Raw genomic sequence first — 20,087 nt, 5'->3', positions numbered from 1 at the left:
GTCACTGAATTAGCAGAACTAGGGTCTGAACCCAGTACCTCCAACTCTGAATGTTGCATTTTTTCCCATTATAATTTCAAGTGGAGAAGGAGCAATCAAACAAGTAGGAAAACTGGAAGTGAGGGGCCAAGGGGGTGGGGTGGGGGGAATATGTGTTAGAGAATTAGCTAGTTAGTTATTACAGAAATCAAGGGAGAAGCTCCTGAGGAACAGCTAGAATGAAGCTCATCAGAGCTAGCCATTAGGAGATCATTGATGGCTCTAGACAAAGCTGTTTCAATAGTGATAGGATTAAGAGCCAGCTTTCAAGGGAATCAGAAGTAACTGGGTGAACTCATAGTGGAAACTTTTAAGTGGAGATGATCCTTTCTAAGAGCTTAGCAGTAAAAGGAAGGGGCACGTGGGCAGCAGGGAAAAGGCAAGTTTTTTAATTAGTTAATTAATTAATTTTTAGTTTATAACATTTAGTTCCACAAGCTTTTGAGTTCCAAATTTTCTTCCCCACCCCAAGATGGCATGCATTCTGATATAAGCTCTACATATACATTCACATTAAACATATTTTCAGTCATGTTGCAGGGAAGAATTATAACCAATGGAATGAACCACGAGAAAGAAAAAACAAAACAAAGAGAGAGCAAATAATATGCTTCGATCTGCATTCAGACTCCATAATTCTTTCTCTGAATGTGGACAGCATTTTCTATCATGAGTCTTTTGGAGTTATCTTAGAACCTTGCATTGCTGAGAAAAGCCAAGTCTATCAAAGTTAGTCATTGTACAATGTGGCTGTAACTGTGTACAGTGTTCTCCTGGTTCTGCTCCCCTCACTCAGCATCAGTATATCTTTCCATATTTTTCCCAAGTCCACCTGCTCATCATTTCTTATAGCGCAATAGCATTCCATTACATTCATAACCACAACTTGTTCAGCCATTCCCCAATTGATGGGCCTCCCCTCAATCTCTGATTCTTTGCGACCACAAAAAGATCTGCTATAAATATTTTTGTACATGTGGGTTCTTTTTCCATTTGTATGGTCTCGTTGGGATACGTCCCTAGAAGTGGTATTGTAGGGTCAAAGGGCATGCACATTTTTATAGCCTTTTGAGCATAGTTACAAATTGTTCTCCAAAATGGTTGGATCAGTTCACACCTCCACCAACAATGCATTAAGTTTTCCAATTTTCCCACATCTTCTCCAGCTTTTATAATTTTCCTGTTTTGTTATGTTAGTTATGTTATGTTATGTTATGCCAGTCTGATAGGTGTGATGTGGTAAAGGGTTTTTTTTTAAAGACATTGTAGATCAGAGCATATTTGTGGGCAAATGAGGAAGGCACCAGTCTGACAGGGGGAATTGAAGATGAGAGAGAATTGAAGGGGCCACTTCCAGAGTAGGTGGGAGGAGATGACATTGAGGGCAGAAGGTTTGGCTTTGATCAAAAGGGCCCCCTTTTCCTCTGTGACTAGATAAAGGAGGAGAGTATGAGTAAAGATGAGAGGGATTTTTGAGTTGTGGAACTGGAGGAAGGTAACTCATGACTGGCCTCCATTTTCTTGGTTAAGTAGGAGGTGAGGATGTTTCTTGAAGATGATGGTGAGGGTATCTTTTTTATTTTAATAAATTTATTTTTTATTTTTAGTTTACAACACTCAGTTCCACAAGTTTTTGTGTTCCAAATTTTCTCTCCCTCCTTCTCCTCCCCGTCCCCCCAAGACGGCATGTAATCCAACGTGGGTTCTACATATACCTTCACATTGAACTACATAATAGTCCAGTTGTAAAGAAGAATTATAACCAATGGAATGAATCATGAGAAAGAAGAAACAAAACCAAAAAAGAAGGAAAAAAAAGAGAGCAAAGTTTGCCTCAATCTGCATTCAGACTCCGTAATTCTTTCTCTGGATGTGCATAGCTTTTTCCATCGTGAGTCTTGGAACTGTCTTTGAACTTTGCATTGCTGAGGAGAGCCAAGTCTATCAAAGTTAGACCTTACAGATACCATGTGTCTGTAATCGTGTATAATGATCTGGTTCTGATCCCCAGTGAGCGTGTCTTTGAGAGCTTAAGAGATTCTCAAATTGCTGCCGAGGGAAGCAAGGCATAATGAGGAATGTTTCAGACATTCATGATGAAGTAACAGGTATTGGCTCCAGCAGACCTAAAAGGAAGTCATTGTAGCCTCTAGAGATCTAGAATTCTGACAAGAATGAGAATGAGAACCACAGCTGTTTATCACAAAATCTATGAACAGCCCAAGATTGCATAGCCTGGGAAGGAAGGTTGTTGATAAAGAAGACTGGTGAGGTCAGAGGGCATACCAGGTGGGCTGTGCTGAGTCTGAAGACTTTGGCCAATGTTACAGCCACTGCCACGTCTCAGGTGACTAGAGCAAAGGGGAGGAGGAGGAGGGCCACGTCATTTGCTGCTGTTCAGCCTGTCCTCATGAAATCTCTGCTCCATCTCATTCCTTTTTGTGAACAAGGAATTTCATTTCTTACAAATAAGTTTTACTGATGCCTTTTGTTCTTTTATCACAGTAGTTTCTGAGACAATCCCTTCTTCCCTTAATATAATAAAGAAAAGTAGTTACAATGACTTCATCTGACAATGTATGCAACATTCTACCTTTTTAGTCCTCTGACTCTGCTGAGAAGGAGGGTTTTTTCATTATTTGTTCATTGAGACCATTACTGGTGTTTTAGTGACATTTTCACTTACACACTTGCAGTCATTTCATTTATTCTTTAGATTCTGCTCATGTGGCTCTGCACAAGTTCATATATGTTTTTCTATGTTTCTTTGAATTTCTCACTCATTTTATATAGAACAATAGCGTTAAATTCATACATCATATTTTGAATGGTGATTTTTTTTTGCATTAAAGTAGAAACACTGAATATAACTGTTAATTAAATAGGGACTTGTAAAGGAATAGCCCTTTTCTTGCCCTGTTTGTAACCTCCCTGTTAATATGTCACCAACCTCCCTATAGAAGGTTTGCATCTTTGTAGTTTCTTGAGAGAAAGTCTGTTTATTCATTTGGAGTTCATTCAGCAGCTAAGACCCTGAGGCCTTGTCAGTATGCTCAGTATTAGATGAGATATGAAGATAAATAAGCGTGGTCACCAGCCTCACAGAGCTTACCCAGTAGGGGCAGATGATTTTACACAGGATAGAGCATGATGCATGTGGTATAGTGGCAGGAGCACTGAATTTGGAGTTCCAAGACTTGGATTTGACTCCTTGCTTTGCTGCTTACTGACTCTGTATTACCATGGGTGACTGATCCTCTTGGGACCTTAGTTGTCTTGTATAAAGGCACTGGGCAAGGTGATCGGAATTCCCTTGGAGCTCATAAGTCTGTGACTGACCTCTGAGGCCTCTTCCAGTCATAAGATAATGAATGTAGTTGTATGGCTTCATTTCCCAAATTCTCTGCATCGCTCAGTTCAGTTGTTTTTCATTTGTGTCCAATTCTTTGTGACCCCATTTGGGATTTTCTTGGCAAAGATACTGGCATGGTTTGCCATTTCCTTCTCATGCTCATTTTACAGATGAGGAAACTGAGGCAAACAGAGATAAGTGACTTGCCCAGGGTCACACAGCTAGGAAGTGTCTGAGGCCAGATTTAAACTCAGGAAGATGAGTCTTCCTGACTCCAGGCCTGGTGCTCTCTGTGCAGTGGCACCACCTCGCTGTCTGGCTTAGTGGAGGATAGCTATCTAGCCCTATGCTCTCATGGTATCTTTCCTCTGTTGATATTATTTAACTCTGAAATTTATACATTGTATTTGATGTTGTTAGTGACAGGGATTGGACCTGTGATTGCTTTAGCATAGGATGAGGAAATTGCCTCTGCCAGTGCAGCATTGCACATTCTCTGCCAGTTGTGGTCTTAGAGAATTAGTGCCCAAAGTACCAAGAGGTTAAAGAGCCTACGTTTGTCAGAGGCAGGGCTTGGCCCTGGGAGTTCCCGGCTCCTACTTGTAACAACAAGTGGGAGTGAAAGACTAACACAAGCCCAACAAGAATGCTGCCAGCACAGGTTCTTTTGATCTGCTTTACTAAGAAAAATAACATTAAGGAGTTAACAGTCTTTCAGGACGAAAAGCCAGCAACCTGAATTTCAGAGCAAATACAAACAAATCACAAACATACATTAGAAACAGACCAAATCACAACTCGTAGTTACCAAGAAAGCATCAACATCTGGGTTCACAAGCTGGGAGACTCTTAGAGCAGCTGCCCAGAGTCCCACGCCACTCTTCCAGTAGCTGAGAGCCCCAAGGCAGGATGCCAATCTCTGGGTTTATATATTCTGTTCCAGGCCTCACCACGTGACCTAAAATCATCACAAACATTCGACTTAAACCCACGTGGACTAAAAGCCTCTGGCGTCATAAACATGTCACTCAAACCCATGCAAACCAGGCTTTCCCTTGAGGCAAGAAGATCATCAGACTCCTAAAGAAACAAAGGCCAAACTCTCCAAGGGCACTTGATTAAATAAGTGCTAAAAGCCCGCCTTAATTACCCACACACTACCGTACCACAGTTATTTCTATACAGGTTTGAGTCTTAAGTGTTATTCTCAACTGAAACTCAGGTAACAATTATATCCCGAGCCAATAATGTGTTTCTAGCCATTTGAAATCTAGAAAAACACAAATTGGCTTTGCTTAGTTATTGGCCACATTTTCCTCCCTTTCCTTTTCTTTTTAAACAGTTAACAAAATATTTAAGAAGTAATGACGTTTTGGTAGCTACATCATCTTTAGCCGAATGAATATTTGTAATTCAATTTCTATCTTCACAAAAATCTTAAATAACAAAAAAGATATACTGTAAACTTTGAAATTGTCTGATTGTAATAATGCATTTGCTGTTGAATAACGTTTAGATTATGGAGATATGTATAGTAATAGCCCTTTGCCAAAATACATTTTGTAAATAAATATATATATATATTTTTTTTCTTCTCTCCCTTTCATATATTCTCTTTACCATCCACTCCCTTCCCTTCCCCTACCATCATCTTAAATTTCTGACTCTGGTGGTATAGGCCTTACATTCGGCATTCAAGTTTTCTTCAACTTCTCCTTCACCGCTCCACCCCCCCCCCATGTTAGAGCATTTAACTTTGACAGAGTATTTCTGCTTTTACTATAATTTTTTGTTTTATATGCCAATGTTAGTGTTGTCTTTATCTGATAATATCACTTAAGATTTTAGAAGAAAAATGATTGAAACCATAGTTATAGTGACCTTTGGATTTTGATCTTGCTATGTGTTATTAAAATGAGAAGGATCTCGTTGGTTGATGTCTTAGTATCTAAGAAGGTTGACTTTTAGATTATACATAGGAGGTGAAATAAATAATCTCATGAAACTCAGCGGTGGTTCTCACTCGGTGACCTGGTGCATTATTTATTGCATGAGGCACTGAAAATGAATTTAATACCACCGTGGGTTGATTTCACGGCTTTCTTTGAAGATAGTAACAGGTATAATTATTTTATAAGTCAGAGAATTGAGCTGTTGTTTTCCTGCCGCTTATACAGACTCATGCGATGTGTGGCACAGAGCCACAGTTGTACTTAATCCCTTACTGTATCCCGTTAGAGCAAAATTGGTGGAAGCTATGTTGGAAGACTTTTTTAACCTTAGAGATACGTTTTTTTCAGGAGTTAAAAGATAGATAAAGAAAATAAACATTGAGAACATAAAGGTTAAATCGAAATAACAGGACTAGGCGATTGAGACACAAGAAAAGTTACTTAATATTCATTTTTGGATCTTGTCTTTTTTGTAGCAAGCAGTTAGCAATACTGGCTGATCTAGTGAAAGATTTACCCTTGGAGTTTGACTTCCTCTTTTCACACTCTCAAGCTGAAGTAATCTCTGGAAAACAAGAAGGTATTAGAACTAAACATATACTTGATTTTTCACTTAAATGGCTGTATTGTCTTAATAAAAGTAAAATATTTCACAGCCATCTGAATTGCGTTCAAGACCATTTTATAAATAATTTTTATCTTTCTGAACGTGCATAATTTTTCTTGATTATGTTATATATCATGTTGTGCATGGTTATATGAATCTGTTGTCATTTTATTTCAAGGATTTTTCCTGGTTTTAATCTTCTGTTTAAAACCCATATGCTTGAGGAGGGTACTTAGTTTTTAAACATGATTATTTCTAGTGGGGTTTCTCATAGTTAATGGTAATTTTGGAATCAGCATGTGGCTTCAGAAATGATAATTGATTTCCAAATCAAATGGCAAAGTGGATAACTGGATCAAAGTAGGAGAAAATGTCAGAATGCAGAAAGTACTTATTTACTGCACTTTAGTCTCTTAGCTTGCTTTGGGATGGTTGGCTTTTTTTACTTTTGATATCTTCCCCTTCACCAGGAGTTCTGAACCTTTTTTGTCATAGGCCCCTTTGGCAGGCTGGTGAAACCCTGTGGACCCCCACTCAAAATAACTTTCTTTTAAATTAAAGGAAATGTGAAAGATTAGTGAAAATAAAGATGTAATTTTTTCCCCATCCAAGTTCACAGATCGCCTGAAATCTCTTCATTTCTCCTTTGGGGGGAGAATCCCAGGTTAAAGAGTCCTGTTCCTTATAGCTCCAGGCATACAGTGTTAGTGTCTCTATGACAAACATCATTACATTGGGTCTGTTACCTCTGGAGTTACATTTATAGGCTAATGTTTATATCAAATTGTTTTTCTATTTGTTAGAAAAGAGGAGTAGTTTCCTGGGGTTTATGTCACATGCCCATTGGCATGGTGTCAAAGTTTCTCATCTTTTCTCATGAAATCTCTAAGATATTGACATCTGATTTTATACACAGGGAAGTGCCACATTTTTTTTCCTGAAGGAAAAGTTAGCTTATAGCATGTTGTCAGTAGAGAATGTTTTGGTGGAGGCTTCAGGAGGACAGATGTCGGGTGTAAGGTGGAGAGATTCAAGTGAATGGTTTTTGTTTCTTACTCAGGTGTTTATGCATGGATTGGGATCAACTTTGTTTTAGGAAGATTTGACCATGAAGATGGTAAGTGTTTTCTTGTGTTCATTTAGTGTGGGCCTACGAGAAATGGCCAAGGAGGCTTTAAGTGACGACCCATGGTTGGGGGAGTGAGGCTGTACTGATGATTATTGAATCTCCCCCAGAATCCGTCTGACCTACTCAGAGCATATGCTTTCCTTATATTTGGGGTTTGCTTCCTGGTTCTTGTTTTATTTTTACATTGATTACATTAGTATGTTGGCTGTTTTTTTTTCTTCTAAGGACTTCTTAAATAGCTTTTTTTCTTTCAGATACAGAAGCCCTGGGTCCCCAAGAATCAGTGGCTGGACGTAGGAGGACAGTAGGGATACTAGATATGGGAGGAGCCTCTCTCCAAATTGCTTATGAGGTTCCCACCTCTCCTACTTTCCTTCCTCCAGAACAGGTACATATGTCCCTCATGGGGGAAATTCAGTTTTCCACATGTCCCATTGTTTGAGTGATTTATGCAGATTGAAGTAGCTGGGTGGCACGGTGGATGAAGTGCTAGACTTAGGGTCAGGAAGATCTGGGTTCAAATTCAGACAACTGAATTCAGACAAATTTCAGACAAGTAACAAGCTGTGTGACTCTGTGACCCTGTTTGCCTCAATTTCTTTATCTATAAAATGGGGACAATAATAACCCCTTATTTCCAAGGTATTGTGAAGACTAAATGAGATAATATTTGTAAAGTGCTTTGTAAACCTTAAACCACTGTATAAATGCTGCTATTAATATCATGCCCTCTAACCTCCTTTGAGTTATTAAAGTTTATTTTGAGGGGAGGCATTGGGCACATTGACAAGAAATGCAAATAGTACTGGATGGTGTGAGATCCTAGAAAACAAGATGGAGAAATGTTGTTAGCCTGTGTTCCACAAGCAAAGGTAGGGCTCTATTCCCAACAGTCAGAGATAGATAACAAGATGGCAACAGAGGGCTGAAGGGTCCCTCGAGGGATGTGTGACTTGTCAATTTGTGAAGCTGTGGTATGGAAAGTATATTGCCCATTACTGAACTTTTGTGCTGGTGCAGTAAAGCAGAGCTTAATCCAGCTCTAGTTCTGTTCCTGGTTTGGGATCACAGAAGAATCCCCTAAAAGGAGCTTATTATAAAGGCCTTGTGGTGGGTGGTCTCTATAATTAAAATAATGTTTGAGTGAAAGAAACCCCAGGGTTTAAAGTATATTCAGAGTTCTTGAAGCCAGGCATTTTGGCCCATGTTTTCCTTACCTAGAAATTAATCAGTGATCCAACTTAGTTGTTTTCTTTCCCCCTGAATTACAGGAAGAAGCTGCCAAAGTCCTGCTAGCCGAATTCAACCTGGGCTGTGATGTACAGCATACAGAGCATGTCTATAGGGTCTATGTCACCACCTTTCTGGGTTTTGGAGGTAACTTCGCCCGGCAACGCTATGAAGATATGGTGCTAAATGAAACCTTTACCAAAAATAGGTAATTTTATGTTGGGGTTTGAACTCTGAACTAGATCTTGGACAGCCCAAGGATGTAATTCCTCTAGTACTGGCCCACCATCTTGCACTTAACAGACCTTTAATGAAGGCCTGTTGAATTGATTGACTGTTAGGAAGAAAGAAGAGCATCCTCCTAAAGTGGCTCACCACATCTATTTTAGTGACCGTCTGTGTCTGTAGATGGAACAGACATCTCTCAGTATTGCCCTGTTTGAATCAGGGTTTCTACAGAGATGATTTTCGGACTCTTAAAGAAGTGCTTATTGCTATTCTCTATACTTTGAAACAACATCTAAGGAGAATTGAGCTTCATTTAGTCACTTGTTTTAAAAATATAGTGACTACAGAGAGACAGGCAGCCTGGTGGAGTAGAAAGAACACTGAACAGACCCATTTGGGTGCAGGCCAAACTCTGCTGTTTATTAGCTGTGTGACCTTGGAAGAGTCACTGAACCTTAGTTTCTTTAACTGCAAACTGGGGACAATGATATTAGTCTTCCCTACCTTTAAAGGAGATAATCTCTGTAAGTGCTGTGCAGTGTGAGCTGTTATTGTCTTTACCACAATCTGCTTCCCAGAAGAATAATTAGATATGTTTGTTAAATCCATTGTGTTTCTTGGAGTAGGACATTCAGAGAAACACAGAACTGGTATTATCATGGCTCCTATTGTTGTGGCAGGTTACTGGGCCAACAGACAGGTTTGACTCCAGAAACTCCCTTCCTGGATCCTTGCTTGCCCGTGGGCCTCGAGGATGTGGTAGAGAGGAGCGGCCAGGTCCTGCACATCAGAGGAAGAGGAGATTGGCTAATGTGTGGGGAGATGCTGCAGCCACTGCTGTCCCGGGCCAACGCCAGCCAGGCCTCTCTGAATGGCATCTACCAGTCCCCAATTGACTTCAACAACAGCGAGTTCTATGGCTTCTCAGAATTCTTTTACTGTACAGAAGATGTATTGCGCATTGGTGGTCGCTACCACGGGCCAACCTTTGCCAAGGCTGCTCAGGTACATGATCGAAGTTTATTTGCATCTTTTGTGTACCCTATCTATGGAGACTCCTGGCTGCCACCTTCTCTCCCTGCACCCCCAATTTCTGCTTGGGGAAATTCACCTCCAGTAAGCCTTCCCAGACTACCCTCCATCTTCCTACTGGATATGGTCTCTCCTTCCTCAGAACTTCACTTGTATTTTCTTTATACTCTCTTATATTTTTAACATTTCCAAATTATATTAGAGTTATTTGTATGATAGATGAAAGAAATTTGAGGACAAGGAATAAACCTCCTATAGCTTTACATAGAGTTGCTCTCTAATGACTCCTGAGCATGGCTTTCTAACCTGTCCTGTACCCTAAAGCCCAGCAGGTCTTTCTGTCAACTTTTTAACCCAACCTTCTTGTGTTCTCTCTGTGAGCTTTCTGATAGTAGGGTCTGGCTCACCTCCTGGACTTAGCACAGTGCTTGCCACATAGTAAGTGCTTAATAAATGCTTATTCATTTATTCATATGCCAAGGCACAAGGAATCATAAATGAAAAAAGGTAAAAATATTAAATGTCCTTGATAGACCATAAAACAAAAACAAGGAATTAATGCAGAGAACACAAACAAAATGTACAATACTAAATGGAGACTACGTAACGACATCTTGAATAACGAGTGGGTCAGATCATCTGAATTGGTAGCTATCAAAAAATAATGGAGACATTTATTCGCTATATAAAAATTGTGATGGTCTGGAAAAAAGAATGGAGACACTCACTATATAAAAATTGTGACGGTCTGGAAAAGGAAGTTCTCAGAGGAAAAATGACATTTCTGAAAAGGCACATAACAAAATAGAATAAGAAAGCATTAAGGAACTGGTCATGTGACTAAAAATATGAAATCAAAACGTTGGTAAACCCCAGAGAAGATATCTTGAAAATTATGGGAGAAATAGATACAATTTAAAAGAAAAAATGCCATAGACATGATAAAGCTGAGAACTTTTTTTTTCTTTATAAAAGGGAGGCAGCAGTGCACACGAGAACACTGGATTCTTGAGTCAGAGGACCTGGGTTCAAATGCTGCTTCTGCCACTTACCCTCTCTCACTTCACCTCTGTGAGCTTCAGTTTCCTTATCTGTAAAATGAGGTGATTGGACTAGATGGCTCTGAGGCTCTTTCCAGCTTCAGACTTATGCCCTAACACTATACTTTGCACATAGTAGGCAATTGGAAAGGCAACTAGTGGGCAGTGGATCAAGCTCTGGTCCTGGAGTCAGACTCATCTCTCTGAGTTCAAATCTGGCCTCAAACACTTCTAGCTGTGTGACTCTGGGCAAGTCATTTAACCCTGTTTGCCTCAATCTCTGCATCTGTCAAATGAGCTGGAAAAGGAAATGGCAAAACCACTCCAGTGTCTCTGTCAAGAAAACCCCAAATGGGACCCAAACTAGGTCATGAAGAGTCAGACACGACTGAAAATTGAGTGAACAATAGACAATTAGAAGATATCTATGTTGCTGGATTGTTATCAGAATTCATAGCTTTATTGTCCAGATTTTAAATTCTTTTGATTCTTCCTCTTTAAAACTTCAGGGATGTAGCATTTTGTTGGCATTGTAACCCCACTCCATTGATGCAGATTGCATCCCAACTACAATGATGGTCTTTTGAGAAATCCTGTGGCTAGGAAACGCATCCCTTGGAGCCATCTAAATGAAGCTCAGCTGGTCTGTAGACAACCTACCTACAGACCTTTGCTAGGCTCATGATCAAAGTCTTTCCAGCTTGGTGGAGGAGCCCAAGTTTATACTTCCCTGGGGCTTCGCCTTTGTGACCCATTGTCACCTCCATGTCTTGATGAGGCATCAGAAGAAGATCTGAGTGGGGGCGTGCTCCCTCAGCTTCAGAAAGGGTCACTCTTGATGTTCCTGTTCCATGAGTATTCTCATTTGTGATTTGTATTTGTATAGAGAGTCATGTGGGCAAGATTAAATTTTATATATATATATATATGAATGAATGATAATTTGAGGAAGAAAGAATGAAAACTAAAAACTTGGGGGATTTTCCTGAAGGAGACAGCATGTGAGCTGATACTTAAAGGCTTGTCAAGGATGGATGATAGGAGGAGGACTCTGGAAGGGCACACACTAGGCCTGGGCAAAGGCACACAGTCAGGGGGTGGGGTGTCACATTCAGGGACAATAAGCAGGCCAGTAGATTGTAACAAGTAGATTGCAGAATGCAGTCAACTAGGAAAAGTGCCCTGGGGCCAGATTACAGAGAGCTTTAAATGCCAAGCTGGGGAGCATGTATTTTATCCCAGAGGTAAGAGGGAGCCATTGAGTTTTCTTGAATGGGAAAGCACAATGGTCAGACTTGTGCTTTGGAAAGAATGTTTTGGCAGCTGTGTTAAAGATGAATTGGAGAAAGGAAAGACAAGCCAGGAATCTAATTAAAAAGCTATCTTAATAGTTTAGGTGAAAGGTGGTGAAGATCTGAATTAATGAGTGCCTGTGTAAATGAAGATAAATAGATGAATGCAGCAGATGTTCTAGAGGTAGTTGGCAGTTGATTGGATATGAAAGGGTGAAGGAGACCATGAATTGAGAATGACTCTGAGGGTAAACTTGGGAAAGATGGTGGGCACTCTCAGCAGAAATGGGAACCTTTGGTGTGGGGATGGGCATGGGGGAAGGGAGAGAGATAATGAGTTCTGTTTTGTACACTTTGAGTTTGAGATGCCTATGGAACAGCCAGGAGGAGATGCCCAAAATCTGGTGGTGATACAGAGCTGGAGATGAGGACTGAGATGAAGCGGATATTTAGATCTTGGAGTCATCTACATAGAGATAGTAACTGAGCCCATGAGGGATGATGACATTACCAAGAAAAAGGGTTGAGAGAGAAGGGGAAAGGGCCCAAGAACAATCTTGGGTTACACATACACATATGCGGCAGGTCATAGATGAAGATCCAGCAGAGGAAACCGTAAAGGAACAATACAGTAGGTAGAAGTGGAGCTAGGAGAGGCAGGGCCATGAACACCTAGGGAAGGGAAAGTAACCTGTAGGAAGTGTAATGTCAGCCAAGTCTTGTAGACCTCTCTCTTTCCCTTGTGCCCTGCCTACTTTTCTACTATCACTTTCCTCCTTTCCCCAGGTACTTTTAAGGAACTAGGCTGATCCTTAGGCAAAATGTAAAAATAGGTGAAATGCAGCCTTTCCACCTCATTTTTTAATACTGTCCTCTTACTCCCCAGCACCCTGCCCTCACCTGTTCAGTGCCCTCTGTTCTCTGTCCAGAACTCCCTATTGCCCCCATACCCAAGAACACCACAACAATTCTTGTGTCAGGGCAGCTAGGTGGTATAGTAAGTAGATCATTGGTCCTGGAGTCAGGAGGAATTGAGTTCAAATGCAGCCTCAGACACTTGACACACTTCCTAGCTGTGTGACCTTGGGCAAGTCACTTAACCCCAATGGCCCTGCCCTCCCCCCTCCAAAAAAACCGAAACAACTCTTGTGTCCCATCATCCCCTCATGCTCCTTCGCTATAGGGATTATAGGGTTAGAGCTGAAAGGGACCTTCAAGGTGATGTTGACCAATCCCTCATCTTACAGGTAAAGAAATTAAGGCCCAAACAGTGGCTTGCTGAAGAGCATGCAGCTAGTAAGTGTCGGGGCTTTTGACCAATCTGGTGCTTTTTCCAAGATGCCAGTGTTCTGTCCTAGTACTATGATAAATTATTACTTGATCAGGTACTAATGGCTTAACACGTTGTTCTTTCTAGCTATGATACTTGTGTTTTACCTTGCAGAGGGAGTAATTTAACTGGTGACTGGAGTGGGTTGTGGTTTGAGCACAGCAATGAGCAGTGATAGAATCTGGATCAGTTTTGTAGCGGTTGGACAGCCCAAAGATTACTGTTGTGTGTATTCATGAAGAAGGCTAGCCTTGTTTGGAAATGTTACATATGAAAGGCACCTCACGATGGAATCCTTTCGCTGCTTCCAGACCTAAGCCAGTACCGTGGCTAGGGTAGAGAGGTCTCTGCCCCAGAGGAGACAGGTTGAAGTGGCTTCGGCCTAGCTCTGCAGTGATGGCGAGAAAAACATGGGTGAGGCCTCTCAGTATTGGGGAGCTGTTATTTAGCTAAACTATGACATAATTCTCCTGTCATTATTATGGGATGGATTCTATGTGGTTCAATGGAGAAAAAAGACCTGGCCCATTTGCAAACATGGAGGTGAAGGACCTGTGTCTTTTCCCTCTTTAAAAACCTGGGGAAAATGCTTTAAGACTTTGTACTTGCATGATTCCATTTTCAGAGGAAGTTGGTGGTGCATTGGATAGAGTGCTGGGCCTAGAATCAGGAAGACTGAGTTCAAAACCTGCCTCTCAGATATTTAGTAGCTGTGTGACCCTGGGCAAGTTATTTTACCTCTGTCTGCTTCAGTTTACTGAGTTGTAAAAGGGACATCATAACAGTACCTACCTCACAGGGTTGTTGTAAGGATCACATGAGATCATATTTGTAAAAAGCACTTAGCATAGCGCCAGGCACATAGTAGGTGCTATGTAAATGTTTCCTCTCCTCCTCTCCCCTCTTCTTCCATTTCCCCATAGTTATTTGTTTGTTTCTGTTTCTGGGCTTGAAAGATGTGGTGGACGTGGTGCATTAATTCAACACTGTAAGGTTTGCGAAGTGTTTTCCTTCCTATCAACTCTGTGAGGTAGTTCGGGCAAACATTGCTGTCTTATTTCTGCAGGAAAGGAAACTGAGAAGTCGGATTACTTGGTAAGAGTCCCCAGGGAGGAGGTGGCAGGTCTGGGGTCCCACCCAGGTCTCCGTATTCTAAAGCCTGGGCCTTTCCCACCTCATCGTGCTGCATCTTCTTGGATCAGCTTGGTCAAAATGAACAGGATGAACTGTAAATTCCTCTTTTAGTGTTTATCCTTCCTGGTTTATGTCATACATCCTCTCTGTTTTCATTCCAGGACTACTGCAGTATGGCATGGCCAGTGCTGACTCAGAGATTCAAGAATGGTCTCTTCTCATCACATGCCGACCAACACCGACTTAAGTAAGGAATTTCCTTAAATGTCACCTTATGCAGGAGGGTTAATGGTGGAAGGTGGGCTTTGGTTGTTTTGGAGAATGTGAAGGGCTATTATAGTGAGCATAGGCAAGGAGACTCAGAGACCCCTGAACTCATCAAAAGGAATTCTGGATTAGTGGGAGAGAAATGAAGATGAAATCCCTGGTGGTGGTGACAGTACTGGGGGGGGGAATGTGTGGTAGTGGGAAAGCCATTCCAATGGGGCTCCATTCAGAGATAAGAAAGCTAAAAGGGGGAGGGGGAGGCACTTTTCTCTGGCATGGAGCTCAAAGTGGGGATCTGAAGAGTAGGTCTGTTCTCTTTGCAGATATCAGTGTTTTAAGTCAGCCTGGATGTACCAAGTCCTCCATGAAGGATTCCACTTCCCGTATGATTACCCAAACCTGCAAACTGCCCAGTTGGTGTATGACCGGGAGGTTCAGTGGACCCTAGGAGCCATTTTGTATAAAACACGTTTCCTACCACTCAGGTAAAGCTGAGCACATTTAGTGGGGTTTAAATCACTCTTTGCTTCCTGAGCTTAGGGCCATCCATCCAGCTCTGCTGTCTGACTTAGGCAGAAGGGGCTTGTCAAAGATTAGGTTCAGGGGCTGGTTAGGAGAGGCTTCCTTTGCAGCTTCTCCCAGAATGCACTCCATAAGGAAAAGAAGGAGCATAGTATGGCCAGAAAGATGGTACCGTCGTTTCGGCCTGAAATGTTTGAAGTGTCAGGAAGTACTTGAGGAATCCTCCAGCACCTCTGGTCACTGGATCTTAACAGCAACTCTGATGCCTACTTGTAGCTGGCATTGTAGAATATTTAGGTTGGGTGATTCAGAAGGGGGCATGATAGTCTGTTTGATCCAAAATAATTTTTTACCTTTAGGAAGCTAATGTTACTTTTCCCAACCTCCTGTTGTTTCCTTAGGGATCTACGACAGGAAGGTGTCCGGCAGGTCCATAGTAGTTGGTTGCGCCTCTCCTTTGTGTACAACCACTATCTTTTCTTTGCCTGCATCCTGGTGGTGCTCCTGGCTATCGTTCTGTACCTTCTGCGGCTGCGCCGAATTCACCGTCGACAAGCTAGAGTCTCTGCCCCCTTAGACCTGCTATGGATAGAAGACGTGGTGCCCATAATCGGGGTGCAGGTGGGACCATGATGCTGCTCCAGGACTGAAGCATTTCAAGAACCAGAGAAGTGACACTCAGGCTGTCCTGGCCCCATCTTGAACCTGTCTCAGAGGCTGCTTCAATGATCTGTGAGGCTGTTATTGTGTTGTGTTCTCACATCTTTCTTCTCATGACCAACTATCCAAGAGAAGCCATAACCTGATCTGTGAAGTTATATAGCTGAGACACTCTGGTCTAACACGAGGCACTCAGCCTTGCTCTGCCTAATGCCCCTGGGGTGTGCTTCTACCCCTTATCAGGGAGGGTTTGGTATTGGACGAAGGATATTCTTGAGCTACACCCAGCTTTCACTTCCCTGGATGAAGAAGGGAGTATGGCATTGGGCAAGAGGATACTGCAACTGAGGCATCTGATACCAAGCCTAATAGATGTTAAGAAGCATGGCAGTCTTTTCTTTCTCTGTAACAGAGAAGTCTCATATGTGGAGATCCACAGCGTTTAATAATGATCCAAGGATCTTTTGTGACCATGGACCAGCAGAACTTCGAGGCAACTAAAATAACACCAATGAATTCTCTTTTTACCTGGCAGTGAAGCTCTCCTGGGGTAGCCTAAGGCTCTGGCCTAGGCTTGCTGCTAAGGTGACATAGATGGGCTGTGTCTGTTGTAAGGGGTCCATTGAAGACTTTTGTTTCCTGTCTGCTTGGCATGGATCTGTTTTTTCCATATCAATTTGCAGAGAAGGCTAAATAAGGGGTGGGGAACCTGTGGTCTTGAGGCCACATGTGGCCTTGAGACCACAGGCTCCCCACCCCTGGGCTAAATCTAGGCATTATTTTTGCTTCTTGAGCCTTAAATATGCTTGTAGGACTCTGGAAGCTGTGACAGAGAAGGGTCCTTGGATTTGGGTTTTTTTTTAGGATTCCTGCCCCCCAAGCACATTTTATCTGAGCCCATTTAATCAGCCTATCTGGTTCTAAGTTGCCACTTCATTTCACTGCCAAGATAGATGTATAGTGTCAGAAGGGATGTATATGTGTAGAAAGGAAAAGAAATATCAGGATTTTGGGGAAAAGGCAATAAAATCAAGTTTTTTTTCAAAGTTGTTCATAGTTTTTGCCTTCGAGAATTTCTGAAGGAAGCAGAGTTCAGGTAGGAAACAGTCTGAGCTGGCCAGTTCAATAACTCTAAAAGGCATTTATTTCTCCCACACCCCTACCCCCACACTCCCCAGCTCCATTAACATTTCATGAGTAAGGAGAGAGAAAAGCAGCAATAATTAGACAATTAAGACTGTTAGGGCCAAAGGGACCAGCGTTGGTGGGATGTCATGGAACAGCCACTGTTTCACCCACTCCCCTTGGGTTTTCCTATCCTTGCAACAACCTTTGACGGTTTTTCCCCCTCCGTTTTTACAAAACCTCCTTTTTCACCTTTGATCTTCCCCCATACGCCACTTGACTTTCCCATTCCATCATTTTTCTCCTGGTCCCCTTTTCACTCAGCATGCGTAAAGAAAAGATCCTTAAATTAAACAAGGTGGAAATATACATACCTGCTTGGCGAGAACTGGAGATGAAAGGGTTGCAGCCAGGTCTCAAACTGATTTTTGAGTTATTATGGAAGGGCAAAGATCTCTGAATTTCCTTCAGGGAAATATCAAATGAATCTAATTATGGAGATTCCATAGCTGTCTTTGAAAATTATTCCTATACTACATTAGGCTTATACAATTACTTTATCTTAATTTTGTCTTTTTTTTCCTTCCACTTCTCTGCTCTCATATTTTAAAATAAAAACACATTTGGTTGACATTTAAAAGCTTACAAATGAGTTGGGGGGTGGGCAGTGACCTGGCACCAATCCAGTTCCATTTTTTCCTGCCTCGGTCTCCAAATGTTTGGAATGCTGCCTTCAAGAAGATGAGAACTAAACAAAAGCGTTCTCATCAACTGCCAATAAATCATATTCAGCATAGAAAGTATTTGGGGGTGAAGGGTACAGAAAGGAGAAAAAGTTGTTAAATACCCAAAAGCACTTACTTGTGTGTAGTTAATATGCTTCACTGTGATCATTACTTAGGTTATGTACATTTTGTCATTTTTTTGTGTAAATTATCCTTCATATTATTGATTTATTGGAAATGGTTTTTAGATTTTTTTGGATTTGTTTTTTAATTACAAGGTCTGGGACCAATAATATTCTCAATCCCAAGTAAGTTATTACCCTTAAATTGTATGAAAATGTGGAAGGAATATATCTAGATGTTATCTCTTAAAACTACCAAAAACATATTTGCTATCGGCATTTTATCTTGCCTTTCACTCCTTTGCTCCTTCTGTTGCCCCTTTGTCGGCTTCATATGTAGAGCACTGCTTCCCTGACAACATAAGAGCTGTACATGTTGCTTTCTTAGCCCTTGTTCCTAATTGTGGTTTGCACAGTTCAGTTTGGCTTTCACTAGCTCCCCCCACACTCCAATCTTTCAGTCTTTTGCATTTTTCTTCTACTTGGGTATCCATAATTGGAACTTTTCTCCCCATGAAGAGAATTACTTTCATCAAATTCAGTGTTTTTTCCCTTGCAAATTTTAATATGATCTTTGCCATTACTGATTCAGGTCAAATCCCATTACAATCCATTTCATCGTAAGAACAATTGTAATGGCACTTTCCCTATCTCAGGACAACACATTTTTATTTTGAATAGTTAAATGCAATATATCCTTTTGCTCTTCAACCTTTGTCTATATTCGTTCCTTGGTAAAGCAGAAAAAAGGGTGAACATTCGATAGTTTGGCAGGCTCAAGCAGTTAACTTTTAACTCCTCACAAATGTCCTTACTTCTGACTCAGCTTTTGGGAGGCCAAAAGCGTTTTTAAAGGGTCTGGAACATTTTAGATTTGCTTGCTAAGTGTCCTCTTAAAGTGTTTCAACTTATCCAACCGGGCCTTTACTGGAATTCACTTTCAAGCTTCCTGGGAAATGTTTCTCAAAGTGTGGCCCATGGAATGCTATAAGGATAGAGGCTAGCCTGGTGCTTTCATTTTCATGGAAAATCCCTGGGGGAAAAAATTCCCCTCTACCAGTGCAGCTCAGCACCTTCTCTTCAACTCAGACTAGAGAGCTGTCTAAAGCAGGCAGAGGTTTACTGACTTGCCCAGGGATCACACGGCCATTATGGACCTAGGCCCTCCTGGTGGGCCTGCCTCCAGTCCAGTCATTTACTTAGTTACTTGCTGATATCATTAATACCAATGCTCTAATATCGTAGGTCTGAGAACTTAAGGAAGTGGGAGGGCTGGGGGAAGAGCCACTTTGCTGCTCTTAGATACGAGTTTCTTAAGTTGATGGTAAAGACATCATTTCTAGCAGTAATCCTTAAAGGCAATTCCAGCAGAATAAAAATTACTGACATGCCCTTACTCCAAGAGTTGATTCTAAGTTTCATTTGCATAGCATATTCTCATGTGTTTACCACCTTGCACAAATACCTCAACACCTACAATTACCTTTGCCAAGCATTTGACGGCTTTGCTCACATCTGAATAGTTTTCATTATTAACAAATAAGACTGTTAGTAGTGTTTAGCTAAAACCCACATGTTGACTTCTCTTTTCAATCGTTTTCACGATTCTCTAATTGAGAGAACATTAGGCACGTATTTTTAAAATTTGCCTGCCTTTATATTCTGTAATTCATTCTGCCAACAGCATCATCTAATGTGTTTCCAGGCTAGTCACATTCCAGATTATTGAAGGACTAAATGAGTAATAAGCCTACCTCATTAAGCAGTTGGGCAGCTAGGTAGCACAGTGGACGGAGCATGGGCCTTGGAATAGGAAGACTCGTTCAAATTCAGCCTCAGACGCTTACTAGCTGTGTGACTCTGGGCAAGTCACTTAACCCTGTTTGCCTCAGTTTCTTCATCTGTAAAATGAGCTGGAGAAGGAAATGGCAAACCACTCCAGTATCTTTGCCAAGAAAATCCCAAACAGGGTCACAAGGAGTCAAGGCACAACTGAACAGCAACAACAAAAACATTAAGCAATTGGATTATTATTGCAGAAGGCTTCTAAACTTCTGGTAACAGGTTTCTTTTTTGCTGCCTTTAGTCTTGGGAAACAGGTTTAAAATTGTCCGATTCCCTCTATTTGTGCTAACAGCATATCACCTAACTTAATTTCAATTGGATTAAGAAGGGAGGTGGCAGCAGCCACCATTGAAGCTTAGAATTTCACTGAGTTAGTGTCTACTGCATTCTCATTTTATTACCATTTGTAGCCAAATACTTGAGTCTGTAAGGCTTCTGTGTCATAAAAAATACTGC

The 20,087-nt window shown here is 41.4% G+C and overlaps 1 protein-coding gene across 2 annotated transcripts in view; it reads left to right on the top strand.

Annotated features, from left to right (window-relative positions):
- ENTPD7 (ectonucleoside triphosphate diphosphohydrolase 7) overlaps positions 1–19,683 on the top strand; it is a 38,436-nt gene extending 18,753 nt beyond the window's left edge. The window contains exons 5-12 of one of the 2 annotated variants that reach the window (XM_036735679.1): positions 5,820–5,923; positions 7,011–7,067; positions 7,334–7,467; positions 8,351–8,517; positions 9,218–9,542; positions 14,527–14,612; positions 14,956–15,117; positions 15,556–19,683. In XM_036735679.1, coding sequence (XP_036591574.1) covers positions 5,820–5,923; positions 7,011–7,067; positions 7,334–7,467; positions 8,351–8,517; positions 9,218–9,542; positions 14,527–14,612; positions 14,956–15,117; positions 15,556–15,787 — 1,267 coding nt within the window. In that variant the 3' untranslated portion in view covers positions 15,788–19,683. The remainder of the gene's footprint in view (positions 1–5,819; positions 5,924–7,010; positions 7,068–7,333; positions 7,468–8,350; positions 8,518–9,217; positions 9,543–14,526; positions 14,613–14,955; positions 15,118–15,555) is intronic. The other variant, XM_036735680.1, reaches the window with a different exon arrangement.
- Positions 19,684–20,087: the final 404 nt, after the last annotated feature.

The sequence above is a fragment of the Trichosurus vulpecula genome, chromosome 8 (genome assembly GCF_011100635.1).
Source record: "Trichosurus vulpecula isolate mTriVul1 chromosome 8, mTriVul1.pri, whole genome shotgun sequence".
Lineage (NCBI taxonomy): Eukaryota > Metazoa > Chordata > Mammalia > Diprotodontia > Phalangeridae > Trichosurus > Trichosurus vulpecula.
The sequence above is the reverse complement of the archived record's forward strand: the minus strand, read 5'-3'. Positions and strand labels throughout refer to the sequence as shown.